The sequence below is a fragment of the Pseudorca crassidens genome, chromosome 16 (genome assembly GCF_039906515.1).
Source record: "Pseudorca crassidens isolate mPseCra1 chromosome 16, mPseCra1.hap1, whole genome shotgun sequence".
Taxonomy (NCBI): domain Eukaryota; kingdom Metazoa; phylum Chordata; class Mammalia; order Artiodactyla; family Delphinidae; genus Pseudorca; species Pseudorca crassidens.
This window is the reverse complement of record NC_090311.1, coordinates 5,132,998-5,150,853: the sequence shown is the minus strand read 5'-3', so window position 1 is coordinate 5,150,853 and position 17,856 is coordinate 5,132,998. Positions and strand designations below refer to the sequence as shown.

The 17,856-nt window shown below is 43.2% G+C and overlaps 1 protein-coding gene across 7 annotated transcripts in view; it reads left to right on the top strand.

Moving 5' to 3' along the window:
- Positions 1-17,856, top strand: part of DOCK1 (dedicator of cytokinesis 1) — a 526,777-nt gene that overhangs the window by 436,781 nt on the left and 72,140 nt on the right. For all 7 annotated transcript variants that reach the window (XM_067709064.1, XM_067709065.1, XM_067709063.1 and 4 more), the window contains 3 exons: positions 2,715-2,863; positions 12,625-12,710; positions 12,896-13,052. In XM_067709064.1, the coding sequence (XP_067565165.1) occupies positions 2,715-2,863; positions 12,625-12,710; positions 12,896-13,052 (392 nt within the window). The remainder of the gene's footprint in view (positions 1-2,714; positions 2,864-12,624; positions 12,711-12,895; positions 13,053-17,856) is intronic.

Sequence of the window (17,856 nt, the reverse complement as noted above, 5' to 3'; positions counted from 1 at the left end):
AAATCCATAATGCAAATGCCAAAAAAAGAAAGAAAGAAAGAAAAACGATGAATATTGGAGAATTGTATCCAATGCTTACTCATTGGTTCTCCGAGGTTAAACCCTGGGGATATCACTGTGGCTGAAGTTCAGTGCTGGCCCCCGGCCAACGTGTCCTGTGTTAATGGGAGGGGCAATAATCAAAGCTGAGGACACCCTCGTTTTTGGAACATATTTTTCCAATCCCTGCATTGGCAACCGCTTGTTTCTCTCCTATGCAATCCTCCCAGCCTGGAACAATAAAGGCTGTCAGTGAGAGACAGAGGCCTTCGTGACGCTGCAGTTGTGGTTGATGAAGAACTCTGTCACCAGCATCTGTTTTCTGAAACATTGGCTTTGACAGTTTTTAGGCATAATACAAGAAAAGTGTCACCTGAGAGACTGGATATAATAGCATTTTTAAGAGAATGCTTTGCATCACTTACATGCTTTTCAGAAACATTAAGCATTTGGGGAAGCGATGAGAATCGTGTTATATTAGGGCCTTAGTCAAAGTATTATTTAGTAAAGGTTAATAAGATTTTAATTATATTCAGATTCCTTTTTGAAGGTTGCATTTTATGTATGTGTCCACCCAATACAAATTTCTGAATACTTTAATATAGACCACTTATGAGGATTATGGATTTTGTTAAGGGTCTTTATTTATAATAGCCAAATTTGTTTAATGGTTCTCTTTACAGAAATCTGCATTAGCTGAGTTATAAAGAAAATGAAATTATTTAGTGTATCCATTGTATTTCCAGATTGTGTAAAAATGTTAGTAACATTGATTAACTCTGGATAAATTACGAGTGCTAATAACAAAATGTCACAAATAACTCATTCAAGCATTTAATTCTTGTGCATTCTTCTATTATATGTTGGAAACAAAAAGATATAAATTGTAATGGGGTGAAATGAAAATAAATCAGGATTTCTGAAATTAAAGATAAGAAGGCAGGAATTATAAAAGACCCCTTCCGTGATGGGACCTGCCTCTAAATTTAATCATATCACCTTACATAAGGTCAACGCCCCCCTTTTTTCAGAAATGAGTTTTCCAGCAGCTCCTTCCCTCTGGTGGCCTTTTATCCCTTCAAGTTCTCTGGAAGTTCACCCACATCACTCCCAGCCCTCAGGAATTTAGACATAGCAGGGTGTGGAGGCCACTGCTGGGGTGAGGCACAATGGTAGCAAAAAACGAAAAAATGGAGATTTTGAGTTAGCGGTGTCCGAGTCGAAGGCGGAGGCCTCAAGAGGTGTGATACCAAGATTTCCAACAAAATAATTGAAATAGAAAAGAAAAAAATAAAAAGGTTTGGAGCCTGTAAGAATCCTGTCTCTACTTTCTGGGACACCCAGTTTAGAAGTGTGATACCCCAGTAACGCTAGATAAAATGACAGGTCAGTGTCCTCTGCATCTGGGTTATTACGGCAGCACACGGAGAAGGGAGTGGTGTGGACAGCCAGCATCGTTTCTGTTACCACGAGATGGAGAGGACTAGTGTCCTGGAAAGATCTCGTGACCGGCAGGCCGGGCACGGGGGACACACCTGATGCTTCAGAATCACAGACCCGGGTTCCAATCCTGCTCTACCATTTCCACTGAACAGCACGCTGGTTTGGGGAAATTCACAGTTTCCTCATCTGTAAAACAGAGTTCAGAATGGCACTCCCTCTGGGGGAGGATGTTATAATGGGGGCAGGGGTGTAGGAGAAATCTCTGTACCTTCTGCTCACTTTTGCTCTAAAAAATAAAGTCTATTAAAAAATAAAGTACAGTCTGGTTTTTAAAAAGAGGAGAGGAATGGTAGCCGTCTCACAAAATTATGTTGAGAATTCAGTGAGACTCTTTCTATGAGGCTGGTCACGTAGTCGTACTTAGTAAGTGTTAGCTAATTTTATAATATTCATCATTAATCATAGGGGCAGAAGTATGTGCTTAAAACAGCTTTTGAAAAGTTTTCTCGAAAGTTGTTTTAAGCATATACTATTGTCCTTGTGAATCATAATGAATATTATAGTCTTATGCTTTAAAAATCATATCTGGACAAGATAGGTGCGTTATCCAATCAAATAGTCGAAAAAGGCAGAATCCTTTCTGTTTTCACAGCTTCACATCCTGAGGTCTGGTTTTGATTTCTCTGATCAGTCACTCGGAACGTTATAGAGATCCCTTGACATTATTTACAGAGGTTCCAAATAGTAAACTCTTTTTCATATGATGTTGCAGACAGAAAGGGCCCAAGAGACCACCTGCCCTAACCTCTTCACTTTATCAACTCTTGTTCATTGTTCATAAAATGAGATGCCAAGGGTCCCGTCTCCCAGCCCTGCTCTTTCCAAAACTGGGTACCCGTTAGCTGCTCAGGCCCCGATGTGTGTGATGTAATTGTCTGTTTGTGAAATGGCATTTGTCGTCGGTAACAGACAAATCATGACTGCAGGCCTTATATTGGGTAGATTTTTTTTTTTAACAGCTTCACTTACACTGTTTGGAATACAGTTCACTTCTTATACTAAAGACTGGGCACACTCAAAATTGTTGCCTGTAGGTGAGAAATGGGTACATATTCCCAAGATCCTAGCATTCAAAATCACAATGATCTGTGTAGTTTTGTTTCTGTCCATTGAAGCTCATTTCAGAATCCTTTATTTAAAACACTTCTGAATAATGCACTTCTTTATTCAAGGTCAACACAAGATAAAGTTCATTCCAGAAATGGTCGGCCCGATATTAGAAATGACACTGATTCCTGAGACAGAGCTTCGCAAAGCCACCATCCCCATCTTCTTTGACATGATGCAGTGTGAATTCCATTCCACCCGAAGCTTCCAGATGGTAAGGACGTGGGTGTGCAGTAAGTGGCTTGGAGAGAAAAGGGGGACAAGCCTGAGTACCTTGAGACTTATAGATGGTTCTCCAGTTACACATGCTGAATATGGAAAACATAATTCCCTACAGCTTAAGAGAGAAAAGTCCTAGACTTTCCTTGTGGAAGAAGCCTGTCATTCTTAGGGAGGATCTCACTCTCATCTTTACAGAACGTTGTTCTCCATTTTTAGCTTTTACTTACTTTTAAGTGGATTTACTGACACATTAAATCTGGGTAAAACTCTCTCTTTGGCCCTCCTTTGTATGTGCACTGGAGCTTTTGATCAGATGTTACTGTGTTCTGTCAGACTGGCTGCTTCTTACTGAGTTAATTATTTTTAAGTGTAAAGTCTTTGCCTTTATTTTAAGTGTGTGCCTTGGTCTTTTTACCTGTGCAATGGAACTGATGAAAATTCCATAAAGAAAGTGTAACCCAGATGCAGTGCTAGAAACATCCTGTATCAACATGAAGGACAAAATCTGAATAATTGATATGTGAAAAGGAACAAAATCTCCTTCCCTGGAAAAGTATGGTGTTTATGGATTCCTGGCTGGGTACGCACAAGCCCACACACATGCACATACAATGGATTTCTCCTTTGTGTACTGATGCTTTGCAGGAGGCAAGAGAAAAAGCCAGAGATAGGAGGTCCTCTAAATTGAAAACTACCTCTGTTAAAATATTATAGTGATTCAGGGGAGTTAATGTACTAAGCATTTTACATAAATTTTTGAGGAATTTAGAGAGAAATTCCTATAGTGAATGGAAATCAAAACTGCGTCAATCAAGGTAACATGATTTTAGTGAGATCTAATATTTCAAGAGTAGGTTTTCCTTCCTCACTTTTGTACTTTCCAGTTTCAGAAACTTTGAATAGTTTATAGGCTTTAATTGGTCATTCTTTGTCATTATTGCATGAAGCTAGTAGCCACGAAGAGCAATTATACTATTTCCCAGAACAAGAGACAGATACAAAGCCCAAAGAAGCCCCGTCTGTGAGCATGGCATTCAGACGCTGAAGTCTGGGTAGATCCTAAGGCCCTGCCCAGTCAGGAACCACCTGGGTCTTGAGCAAATCACTGACCATCTGTATGTCTCCAGCTCAGAGCTGTAAAATTGGTATGAAATAGAATCTATTCGAAAGAGCTGTTGTAAGATATAGAATCAAACCCATAAAGCCCAGCCTTCCTTCCTTCCTTCTTTTCTTTCTTCCTTTTGGGTGAGGAAGGTTTCCTTACATTTATTTATTTGTAAAATTAGACTATTTTGAAAGAGCAGCTGGCTTGGTTTGTTCTGTCTGGTTCACCGTCAGCCTTTGTACACGTGAGGTGTCACGTCGTAAACACTGTCCCCTCTTTGTTAACATTGTTCTTCTTGTTTGTCAATATATCAAGGACATTTCCCTCGACCGCAGCGTAGTTACCATGATTTCGAGGATGGTGTAACGTTTCATAGAGTGAGTGACCTCATCCTTTCTGATCCATCCCCTTTAGTGGGGCATTTAGGTTGTATTCACTACTATGAATAAACAATGCAGTGAACATAATCGTGCATGTAGCTTGAATTTCTTTTGGAAGTTTTCCTGTTGTACAGTCTCAAAAATGCAATTGCTGATTCAAAATATTTTGTGTGACTTTTGACATTACTGCCAATTGATCTTATTGCCACAAGATGTGACCCATCCCTACTGCCACCGGCACGAAATCATGGCCCCGTCTCACTGCCAACTCACCAGAACTAGGAACTGTAATTTAAAATGCTCTTCCCTAGGCTGCAAATGCATCAGATGTTTTGAATTTTGTATGAATCAAGCCTCAAAGGAGGACCTTATGGAAAGATGCTATTAAATTAAAGAATCAGGTAAAGGAGAAAAACGTATTTATATAGATAAATGTTACTAGCCCGGGAATATAAGATCAAAAACCTTTAAAACATTATGTCATTTGTGATTCTTTCAAGGAGTCTTTGGGTCAAAATAAGGGCCGTTGGAATTGAGAGTTTGGTTTCTGAATTGTTCTCATCCTCCCATTCATTGTCTCACTCCTGTTTCACCATAGTTTTAAAATGTCTTATAACCGTCTTCTGCGCATGTGCTTCATTTTCTCCAGTTCACAGAGTTCTCAGGTTTATCAGTAAACGGCCCAAAGTAGACAAGAGTCACGGCATTTTTGCCTCCATTCTCAACACTGTGTGCCCAGTAGTGGCTTCAGAATCTGTCCCAACATCATGAGACATCTTTCCAGAAAACCAAATGGTTTAAGTCGTACCATGAAGTAATTACACCCATTTAATTCCACCATCACAACTTCCTTAGCCTAAAACATGCCTCACTTGGACATGTGTAAATAAAAACACAAACATGAAGACAAAGGTCCACAGAAAAAGAGAACACATTCGGGCTAAGTGTAAACAGCTGCTCGAGTTTTTGGTGAAGAATCCTTGGCCGTTCGTTCCTTGTGTTGTCATCTGCTCGTACCCTCACAGACAGGTGGTAGGACACCTCGAAGGTAAAAAGCAAGGCAGAAAAACGAAAACTTGTGAAAAAAATCTCTCTGCCACATTAATGTGTTCTGGTGAATTGCGAAATGATCACTTTCCTTTTCGTTGGGACATCTCAATTTTTCTACTGACCTATCTCAGCCTCCCGCGGGAGGCCACGTGGATGCCACGTGACGTCATCCTTCCCAGCTCTGCTGCTTCCCCATCATCCCCATTTCTGCCTGGCTCCTTGTCATCTGGTTCACGGGTACAGTCCCACTGGCCTGGCCTTGGCTTGCTCTCTTGGCCTCCATGGTGGGTTGCAATGACTTGTGGGTTCTTCCTCTGTCTCATCCCCAGTGTCCGTCTGCTCCCCTCACCCCCTATCCCAGGGCTCTCCTGGACCACAGCATTTGTCTCTCGACTTGCTGTATCTTTTCTGACTCCTTTCTGTTCTCGGTTCAGCTCTCATCCTCCAGCGGCTGCTCTCCTGAAGCACAAGGCACGCCCTCTGTTCCTCGTCCGTGATGTTGGTGAACGTGTGCAGCTGCACGTGCACAGACCAGCAGGGCACAGCCTTCCCCGCCTCCATCCAGGGAGCTCCTAGGATGGAGCTGACTGGCCGCTGTTTAATCCGCCACCAGTTCAATTATCTAACCTTATTAGTCACGTGAACAAGGCTTAAATTGGCTCTGCCTTCATAGCAGATGTGCAAACCTAATGGAGTTAGGGGAAGATTAAGGTTTTTCATTTTTACAGAACTTTAGTGTTTTGAACATGTGGCGTAGCCTTGCTTTTTTAGAGCTTGCTGTATCTTTCAGAGTGGGGCTGTTCAGATGCTTCTCCCACTGCTTCCCTCCAGTGCGTTAGTCCCAGTGGATGCATACTCTTCTCACTGTCCTTGGCATGCGTCCGATCTTCAAGTCATCCCTGCAGGTGTGTTCACTGTCAGCCACTGTCCCCCGTCCCCACCCTACCCTACCCCAATCCCAGAGATCCCAGAGTAGCGTGATTAGCCTGAAACTGAGGACCTTGGGAAATCTGGGGGGGGGGGGGTTTGTTTTGTTTTGTTTTGTTTTTTTCCAAAGGAGAGACGTTATGTGTGAAGATTTCAGGATCTGCCCAGCTAGCACGGAGAGGTTTGGGATCATCCTTGTCTTAGGGCCTCTTACATCATCCAGTGGACATGGAGCCCCAAGATGGGCCTTAACTGACGCTTCCCCCATCTCACTGAGATCCCTGCCCCCAGATGAGTACCATTCTGGGTCTTAGCCTCTCTGGGTTTTCCTTCAGAGGAAAAGCATACCTTTAAATTCTCTCCTAGCACCTTTTGAAAGAAATGCATTTGTTATGTCTTTGGAAAATATAGAACTAACAGCTGAGAATTGCAGCAAATGACTATTTGGGCTCTTAGACCATTCATGAAAATGGGATGGAAAAGGCTCCACGGCAAAGTAATATTTTCAGTCATGGAGCTATTTTCTGTCATCTTCGTGAGGGTCAGCAAAATGCTCCTCAACTTCCAGAAATTCCTATTTAGTTGTAAAAATATTAGAATGTGAGTAATCTTTGTTCTGCTATGTTCCCGAGTTCCTGTTTGAATAATCTCTTCCCACTACCCAGGCTGGTAACCTTAAGCAAATAATTGAATAACCCAAGTGGATGCTGACAGCTTCCGCCACTTGGTGGCAAAGCCAATATATTTTGAACGGTAACATGAATGTGAATAAGTTTGGTGGTGATTTTATCTTGTTTATTCTTTTTTTTAAACATCTTTATTGGAGTATAATTGCTTTACAATGGTGTGTTAGTTTCTGCTTCATAACAAAGTGAATCAGCTGTACATATACATACATCCCCATATCTTATCTCGTTTATTCTTCAGTTCATTAGGATTTTGTTGATTGGTTTGTTTTTGCTTTCATTTAAAAGATAATACTTGATTCTGTCATTTTGGATGATTAGAGGGGAAATATGGCCCAAGAATTATACTTTTATTTCACTGAACCCCAGACCCAAAAGTGGTCCAAGAGATCATGGAAAATAATACCCTGGACTCAGAGTTCTGATGACATTGAATCCTATTAGAAAAGCTCTCCAGCAAAGAGATGCCTAGACTTCCATAATCTCTAACCAACAGGACTTACTGTGCAGACTTGTTCCTGGAGTCCACTGTCAGTGAATACAGCCCTGAAGTCAATCCTCGGTCTGGGTTGTATAGCAGTGGGGCACAGCTACACCTGTCCAAGGTGTTGCCAGGTGTAGCAGCCAGTTCCCCTGCCAGGCTGCTGCAGGTCTAGGGCTTGGGACCTCTAGGCTCCTGAGTATTTCACAAAAGCTTCAAGGTCACTGAGCTGCCCGCTTGTTAGACGTAGAAGGATGTGGGGATTTTAGAATATGGGATATGGAGTGCCAGAGATTAATTAAGTGTGTAATTAAGTTTACAGAGTGGTTAAGCAAGAGGAATGCAATATACATCAAAATACTAGTGTGTCTGAGCACAAGGATTAAAGGCTGAGTGATAGATTTGGGGGGATCAGTTACATTTCGGGTGTCAGCATGTGAGCCCGGAGCCCCACAGGTGTCAGAGAACCAGGCTGCTCTCTGCCAGGCCAGTGCCCTCTTCTTGGCCATGTGATCCACACAGACACAGTTCATTGCCTTTCTCCCCCGCAGCCCCTCCAGTGATGCTAAAGAGAAGGGCATGGTTCTGCAGTGCTGTTGGATTGGACAATTCCAACGGGGGGTGCAGAACCAAAGAGCATCTAATTTCCCAATCTCTCTAATACTATGGGGTGGTCTAAAACCATGGTCCTACCTCCAGAACCTTGTGAGAAGCTTTTCTTAAAAAACAGAGAGTAGGGCAAAGTGCACCCATACAGGCAGACCCAGGAGATATTGTAGGTTTGTTTCCAGACCGCTGCAATAAAGGGAAATCTCAATAAAGCGAATCACATGAAGTTTTTGGTTTCCCAGTGCATGTAAAAGTTGTTTACGCTATGCTGTAGTCTCTTAAGTGTGCAATAGTATTATGTCTAAAAAAGCAATACTTTAATTAAAAATACTTCATTGCTAAAAATTAAAAACTACTTTATTGCTGAAAAATGCTAACCATCATCTGAGCCTTCAGCTAGCTGTAAAGGCTGCTGGAGGGTTTGAAATATTGCAAGAATTACCAAAATATGACATAGAGACACAAAGTGAGCAAAGGCTGTTTGAAAAAGGGCACCAGTAGACTTGCTCAATGCACAAACCTTCAATTTCTAAAAGACACAGTAATGCAAAGCGCAATAAAAAGAAGCATTCCTGCACCCAGGATTAGTTGCGAATAATTTAGGGTTATTTAGGTTATTATTTAGGGTTATTAATAAAGGGTTTCGAAAGAAACCCTTTCGCTAATGCACTAAGCTGACTGCGGTCCTAGAGCTCAGCTTTCTCCCAGCTCTTGGTAACCTCTAAGCGCTTTACCCACGTGGTGAGTTATTTGTGCAAACCTTTCCATCCTGGGCCTCCCTTGCTCTGACATAACCCCAGATCTCTTCTGTAAATGTGTCCCTGGATGCCTGGAGAATGCAAGCCTGGTTTTTATACACTTATAAATGCATTATAGCAAGAATGGTAAATCTAAGCCCCAACAGAAATGATGCATTCCAAACCAAGGAGAACTGGCTTTTGGATTATCCACTGCTGAGACCCTTCACCCCATGATCTCCTAAATTGGAGCCAATAACCCATGGTTCGCAGTGGCACTGAGTGGTGAAAGCAATGGTTCTAAGTTAATTGAATTAACGATGATGTTAGTACATTACCCCTGAGAGCATGGCTCCCTCCACCCCTGACCCAGACATCCTCCGCTGTGTTCAGCTTAATAGCAACCTTCTGAAAAGCCCTATCTCCGTGGCCTCTTGTGTTTCATATTCTCAGAGGGCTGCTGGTATCAGATGCTTAGAGACGCTCTGCTCAATATTTTAAGTTGGACACCCTGTGGATCTTTTCGAAGCAATATTAGTGTTTCAGAAAAGAGAGGAAAAGATAATGATTTTGCTTATCACATGACTGAGCCTCTGCTACCTTTTGAGCAACACAGTAAACCCTCGCTAATTTTATCCTAACCATAGAGAATCCTTTTGCAAATTACCAGACACCATGCATTTACAAGTAAGATAATAAGCATAATTTTTATAAAACCAGCTCTCCTCTCTCAGCAGTTACTTTCTCCAATTTATTTGGACAGGATCATTTAATCCTGATTATGATAACAGTTCACAGCACAGGAGCAAACTGATTCTAGTGTATGCTGTAGAAATTAACGAAGGCCCTAGAATTCGAGGCTGGCTGCAGATCTGTGGAATTGAATCCTTGCTGATAAACGGAGTAGAGTTGCCAGGTGTTTGTGCAAATTACAGAGTTTAGACTAGAGGTTAGTAAAATTAGAATCAGCTGTGTTCTTCTGATTTCCTTATCATTCATCCGCTCTTTTTAGAAAACGTTAAATTCATCAGTCAAAATTTGATAAGCAGCGTATACTTTAAGGAGCTGGAGCTTCCTTTATTGCCCTTGTTTGTGACAGTGAGGTTTGTGTGGAAGCAGAGAAAACATGCCATTTCCAGAAAGTAGAGCCTCCAAATGCAAATACCGTCTGATTAACTAGAGATGAGCAGTTTGAAACGCCAGTGTGTGCTTGCCAGTGTTAGGATAAGGTATGTTTTTTTCTTCATTCTCTAAGCCTTCTTTGTTGTATGCTCCTTAAACGTGTGTGGAATGGAATCATATGTTTTAATTAAATTTAGTCTTATTTTGTCTCTCGATTATTTCTTCTGAAGAATCAGCACTCACCACTTAATATTTGGCATTCCCATCATGGAAGATGGGGCTGCCAACGTTTGGTCTAGTGGCAAGCCATCTCTCTTGTGCTAGTTTCCAAGAAGAACCGCCTTTTGCAGAATTTTTTTCTGTAAGGAACAGAGTAATAGCGGGTTAGTATCCAAAGGTTGTTATTATATAGTAAAAGTCCTTATCATGAGACCTCAGGTGAACAAAAAGAAAGCAACTCATGCTTTCTTCTTCAATAGAACTATGATTTTTTCTCTGTTCCTAAAATCCCTGAACTTAAGCCCAACAGAATCAAAGAGGGTGTTTATTTGGGGGAGGAGGCAACGGAGCAGAGAATTGCAGGGATTCACTGAAGTCCTAGTTTTTGTGATGTTGCTGAGTCCTTGATGTCAAGCAAGAATCAATACTTCTCTCCAGTCCTGCTTTAAGCCTCTGTTTCATCTGTAGCGTGATGAAATTGTGGCTTCAGGCAGCGTGCCCCAATCAAGGTCACGCTCTGAGGCCCCTCCTTGGGTCTCACCAGCCCCCTTGCCTTCTGCTTCCCAGGGTCCACAACCAGCTGACACTGCAGCAGCTGTGCCCTGGGTCCCCAGTGCAGTAGACGGTGCCTGGTGGACCTGTTACAAGCACTTCGAAGAATGTGTTCACCACTTGGCTTGTGTGGCCAAGAGAACAGGTTGTGTCTTAGCAACCTACTGGCCTACTCCTTTGGGGCCCTATTCAGTCCTCCCCAGCTTCAGTTTAACACCAACTCTATCCAATATATTGATGTGCACATAGCACATTCATCCCATTAGAGCATCCATCTCAGGTGCTGTCCTAGGGGTTGGGTATACAGCAGTGACCAAGAGAGAAGAAAATTCTTTCTCTCACGCAGCTTAAATCCTTAAGGGATCCGAGTAATAGTTGCCTGGGGAAGCAACGTCTGAGCATGTATTTCACAGGGATCCCACTAGAGATGATCATACAAAGTGAAATAAGTCAGAAAGAGAAAGACAAATACCATCTAATATCACTTGTATGTGGAATCTAAAATATGACACAAATGAACCTATCTACGAAACAGAAACAGACTCATAGACATAGAGAACAGACTTGAGAGGGGTGGGGGAGGGAAGGATTGGGAGTGTGGGATTAGCAAACGCAAACTATTATATAGAGAATGGATAAACGAAAAGGTCCTACTGTATAGTACGGGGAACTATATTCAATATCCTGTGATAAACCATCATGGAAAAGAATATGAAAAAGAATATATATATATATGTATGACTGAGTCACTTTGCCATACAGCAGAAATTAACACAACATTGTAAATCAACTATGCATCGATAAAATCTTTTAAAAAAAGGGATCCCAGAGACCCTTGCATACATGCCATGGTCTGCTTGCTTTGTGAACCCTGAATTCAGCTGTTGTTTCCTTCAGTTCCTCCTTTGCCCATCTTCTTTCGGTTCAGTGTGGGTCCCTCCATCTCTAGGGAACTAAAGCTCTTGCAGCCCCTTCTTCCTACCAGGCCCACATCCATGAGTAACTGCAGGACCCCCTTGCAACAGGGGCACTCACCTGGCCAGAGTCCCAGTACCGAGGTGGCTCTGAATTTTGCCAGGGATGGGGGACTGGGCAGCGAGGTTGGGGATGCATGTCCATCATTATTGCGGTAGTTATTTCCAGCCTGATCGGCCATGGGGTCCATGACCTCTGTGAAAACATTTTAGAGAGTCTCTCTTCTCCAGAATTTAGAGTTTTCCTGAAAGCATGAGACAGAGAGACCATCAGTTGTGAGGATCCTTTCCCACCATGATATTCCGGAAGTCTCATCAGAAGCTTTGGGGAATTCGAGGAAAGGCCTGGGCTGGACCTTTTTGAGGTGCCTGCTGGTCTGTCTGAAAGGCATTGCCCCTCTTGCTTTTTATTCTGTTTCTCACCCAGAGTGAGATGTTTCGCTGGGACCCATCAAGGAGTGGCAGGGAAGTGGCCCTTTCCCTGTTTTCAGATTGCAGAGAACTCTGTGGGCAAGTGACACAGCATCTGTTCTTTTCCGAGAACCAAGGAGCTATTTTAACCGTTACTTGTTCATAAAGATGCCGTTTGGGATGTGTTTTCATGTTGCTCCTTGATTTTTCTTCCCTACAGTTTCCTTGTCTGTCTTTCTCTGGCTCTTTCTCCTGTGATCAGAATATGCATCGAGGCTTCATTAACCAGGGAAGGAAATGAAAGATTCCCTCTGTGACAGGGGCTCATCAGAAACCGCCAGGAGTTCAGGAAGGACAGCTCTTAAATGAGATCAGGCTTCAAAGGTGTAGAGCAACTCTCCGATGATGATCTGTCGGCGATTTATGTATTATTGACGCTCAAGTCACGAAATGAAATATCCACCATGCTGATCATTTACGCTTTCTCTGTTTAATTATAGTTTGAAAATGAGATCATCACCAAGCTGGATCATGAAGTGGAAGGAGGTAGAGGCGATGAGCAGTACAAAGTGTTATTTGATAAAATGTAAGTGTTGATCAACAGTGGGATTTATGTCAGAATAGAGACAGAGAGACTGTAATTAGACGACAATGAACTCTGTAGCCCAGAAATAATTAAAAAGTGTTAATAATGGAAAATATTTTAAATTGCACCTAAGTCAAATTTCTTTGCTGAGTGTGATTAACAAGGTGTGTGTGATTATTTTTCAGTCTCTTAGAGCACTGCAGGAAGCACAAGTACCTTGCCAAGACGGGAGAAACTTTTGTAAAGCTCGTCGTGCACCTGATGGAAAGACTTCTGGATTACAGGACCATCATGCATGATGAGAACAAAGAAAATCGCATGAGCTGCACTGTCAACGTGCTGGTGAGTGAAAAGTGAAATACCCGGAGATTGAACCAGAAGTTCAAAGCCTTGTGAAAGCTGTGGCCACGGAGCTTTGCAGAGCAGGACACAGCCTGTTTCCTTGGCTGTGGGAGGGAAGGAGGAAGGAAGAACTGTTTGCATATCTGCTTTAAGCACGTCAGCAAAATCATCTTCCTTCTGGGTGTTTTCACACTGTTCTTCCCCTGGTTCAGAATGATGAGCCATCTTATTTTGTAAGCAGGGGAGCACCCTCACTGATTACAGATCCTAAATGTTTCATTACTAGGAGACTGTAAACATGTCCCGTAGTGGGTCAAATGGTGGTCTCTGAAAGGTCACACATCCTCATCCTCAGAACCTGTGAACGTGACCTTGTTTGGAAAAACAGGCTCCTAGCAGATGTGATTAAGTCAGAGATCTTGAGATGAGACCGTCCTGGATTACCCAGGTGGGCCCTAAATCTGATGACAAGTATTTTTTTCTTTTTTTTTTTTGCGGTACGCGGGCCTCACTGTTGTGGCCTCTCCCGTCGCGGAGCACAGGCTCCGGACGCGCAGAGCTCAGTGACCATGGCTCACGGGTCCAGCCCCTCCGCGGCATGTGGGATCTTCCCGGACCGGGGCACGAACCCGTGTCCCCTGCATCGGCAGGCAGACTCTCAATAACTGCGCCACCAGGGAAGCCCATGACAAGTATTTTTATAAGAGGCAGAAAAGGAGAAGACAGAGACCCAGAGCAGAAGACCACGTGAAGAGAGGGGCAGAGATGGGAGTGACGTGGCCACAAGCCAAGGAACGCCTGGAGCCGCTGGACGCTGGAGGGGCAGGAAGGAAGCTCCCCTAGTCCCTTCAGAGGGCACGTGGCCCTGCTGACCCCTGGGTTTCAGACTCAGGCCTCCAAAACCGAAAGAGAACGCAGAGCTATTGTTTTAAGTCCCCGAGGTTGTGGTAATTTGTTATGGCAGCCATAAGAAACTCATGCGTGGCCACGTGATGGCTTGGGTGAACTTGACCACTGCCATCCACTGGTGTCTTGCACAGCTGCTGTCACTGTGCCATGGTCAGGCTCTGTGGACATGGGTTTTTGACGTAGTTGTGGTACGTCAGGCATGCTTCAGGGCGATGAACTTCCAGGAAGCTTTACGACAAGCTCAGCTGCAGGGCATGGCTGGTTGGCCTCGTGGCTCTCAGGAACCACGTGACCACAACGTCTGGCTCCAGAGCTCTCTGCATCTCTCTGCATCTTCCTCCCCTGCTGCTTCCTAGACGCTAGATAAGCAGACTCCTGGCCCTGGTAGTGTTTTCCTCAATTTCCCCCGCCTGTCCCAACGCAGGAATGCAAGGAAACACTGTGCCTGGTTTCTTCTCTTTCCTTCTCTGGGGTGTCCTCTCCACCACCTGGTTGTTGGATAGCGGGTGGTTGCCCTGCCCTGACTTCCCCCATTTGTACGGACTTGTAGGCGGTTTGAACTTATGGGAGTGGACTTTTGTGCCAGGAGGAGCAGGCCACATCATTCATTGTTGAAAATCACCAGAGATGTTTGGATTAAAAAGATAAACAAAAAGGAATATTTTTCACCTTCCATCTACTTCATTGTCAACACCGAATCTGAGCTTTGCCACGACGAGCCGGCCGCTGAAACTTCCAGAGCAGGTTTTATTTGTTTTTTTTTTTTTCCTTGAAAATCTAAACACGGGGCACTTCTGGTTTCTGGTCCAGTATGTAAAAGGGGCTTGGAAGTCGTTACTCCTATCCTCACCACAAGAAAAAAGCTGGCAAACTGAAAATCAACAACTCTTCTTCGATCCACAGGGAAAACGCCTGCTCCCAAAACTGTGATACGGAGAATCACAGCCTCCCGGAGCAGAAACTAGCACTGGAGCTGGTACTGGACTCCTTTTACCCAGTACATCATGGCCACTTTCAACATAAAATAACAAGGTGTCTTAAAGGAAAAAAAAGACACAGTTTGAAGAGACAGGACATCACAGCTGGACTTGGACATGGCTTTAGAGGTCTTAGAATGATCATACTGGGCACTTAACATGACCATGATAAAGAAGCTAAGGGCACTAATAGAAACAGTAGACATTATGGAAGAACAGGTAATGTAAGCTGAAAGATGGGAATTCTAAGAACGTATCAAAGAGAAAATGCTAGACACTTGCAGAATGAAGAATGCCTTTGGACTTAACAGTAGACTGGACATGGCTGAGGAAAGAATCAGTGAGCTTGAAACATCTAAATATGTTTGCATGTGCATCATAAGGGTCCGGGGCCACTGTAGGAGTTACTGGCGTCCATCCCTGAGATCTGGCCCACTGGCTATGTTTGCCTCGCCATCCACCTGTAGCCTGACTGTGCTAGGGCGGCAGCGAGCTCTGCCCCAGGTAAGGGCCTCGATCCTTTGCTCAGGAACGAGCCTGGCTCTTGCTCTGTTGTCTTCCTGCATTCTTGCCTCTGTCCGTAGGAATTTATTTTGATGATGCCAGTGTGGTTAACACGAAATAGAAATCAGTGTCTTTCTGCAGGAGAGAAACAGAAACCTTTTCAAAAACATTCCCTACCACGGACATACTTTTCTAGTGCTACCTCTGAGCTTTAAGGGACCCAAAAGGCCCATTTGTGTCCAGAAGGAAGAATTATTATCATGTCGATTAGGTTTCCACCTTTGATGCTTGGCTACCGTTTGTTTCAAGCAGGATCTTTCATGCTCACCAGGATGCAAAACCTAGTGGAGAAATGGTGACAGGCTCTGAATGGGGGCCTTTTATCAGAATCAGACTCAGAATCAGAATCAGAATCAGGGTCAGAAAAATAAGGTCCTGTGAGGACACCTGAGATCACAGTTCCTGACGTTATGGTGTGTTCCTCTCTCATCCTGAGATTATCGGACATCATTCACTTCCTTCAGCTTGAAACATCCTGAATCATTCTGGGAAGAGTCAAGTGTTCTATTCTTAACTGTTTCCTGGGGAGGATAAGATGGATCCCAGACTATCACAATTCTTTCATTTAAAAAATAGAGATCTATGGATTACAGAGAACAAAAACGGATTTTTACAGATAGATGTTCTGTCTCTTAATATTCACTGCCAAGAACATTTCATCATATCAATATATTTCTAACTTCTGGGTCCATTTTTACCTTTTCTCCTGGTACTTTTCTTGTGAAACAAATAGAGTTTCATAGAAGTGAATATGTCTATCCATCTCTAGATGAGTGTGGATGTATAAACATACATCTAGAAACATACAAAATGTACTCAACTGATCACTAAGCAGAAATCCCCTTGAAATCCTAAGGTTAAAAAATGAAGAACGTAAGATTTATTCATCAATAAATAAATGTAAGCTCATTGCAAAATTTCCTTTAAGACCAGTGCTATTTTTTTTTTAAAATAGAGTTAGTGGAACGTTCTAAGTTGTGTGGGCTCGTTAATGTCCTACTCTTCCTATCACGTAAAAAACAAATTAAAATTAAAAAATGAGAGACAGGGGCTGTGATTCTGCCCAGCGGCCTAGTCCTTTAGACGTACCTCTGCAAGCAAGTCTGCATGTGTACTGGATCATGGTTCCCGCTAGGCAAAATGCGTATTTGTAATTAAGTGGCATTTCATCATCACCTCATAATCATGCAGTCTTTAATTACTGGTTCACGATTTGTTGTGTGTCACCTGGCTCTTCTATGCAATTATCAACACACTCATACCCAAGAATGGTAGAATCATTGTTCTACAGACATAAGTTAGGTCCTTCATGGCCCCTTTACAGGCTAATTAAGGTGGTTCCAACTAGAATTCTAAAACTCTTAGGATGTGTCTTAGTTATGAAGGAGTACAAAATTGAAATACAGTGAAAATGCTTGCGCTCTGAAAGATCAACGCATAGCACTGGACTGGAATTGGAGACCTAGTCCCAATAGGGTTGCTTGGACAGGTGTCAGCCCTGGTGCGGAGAGGCCCACGGGGGGTGGGAGGATGCCCGCAGAGGCCAGAAGTGGGGCACCGAGCAGTGTGAACTTTTACATAAAGAAAGAAAAAGTTTTATAAAGAAATTGGGATTTGAGATGAACGTCCTTCAGTTCTAGGGAGGCTTTGAAGTCCTAGGCAGGGAATAGAACGCAGAGCAGGCAGGGAATAGAAGACACTTCCGTATCTCGGAGAGAGGGAGGAAAGTCGCATGATATCCCCGTTGTGAAATTGTAGAGGAGAATGATCAAAAGCTTAGGAAAGGATTAAAAATAGGAGTGCAGAAGAGGGTGGTGTGAAATCGTAGCGTGTAAATACTGGTGAGTTGGAAGTGAAGGGCTCATCCTCTGCCTTTGATGTAGGTTCCCTTTGTTACATCGCTCCGAGCCGTCAGCTGAAAATATCCTCATTACCCAGACACAGCACACGAACCAGAGGACACGCAAATCTCAGGTGCTGCAGAATGTGAAAATCTCGGCGCGTCTTTCTAAACGCGCCCCCGCTTACTCTCTGCGTTTGTTTATGATTTCTTTTCAGAGAGATCAATTGTGGAAGCAGTGTCTTTCTTTGGCTAATGAAATGAAACAGGCTGTTTCATCTTCTTGGGTAATGGCATGCCTTTATGATGGTGCTATTCACTAGTTATCTCAGGCCCCCGTTCTAGAGTCCTGACATGGTGCGCAGGTGCTAAATTTCACATTGAAAGCGGCAATGGTGTTTCCATACTTTAGGCCCTGTTAGCTGACTGTTCTGCACCTTTCTGGTGCCTCGTGAACGATAAAAGATTTTAGAGTGTTTGTAGAGGTTTCACATTAAGAAATGTAATTGTAATA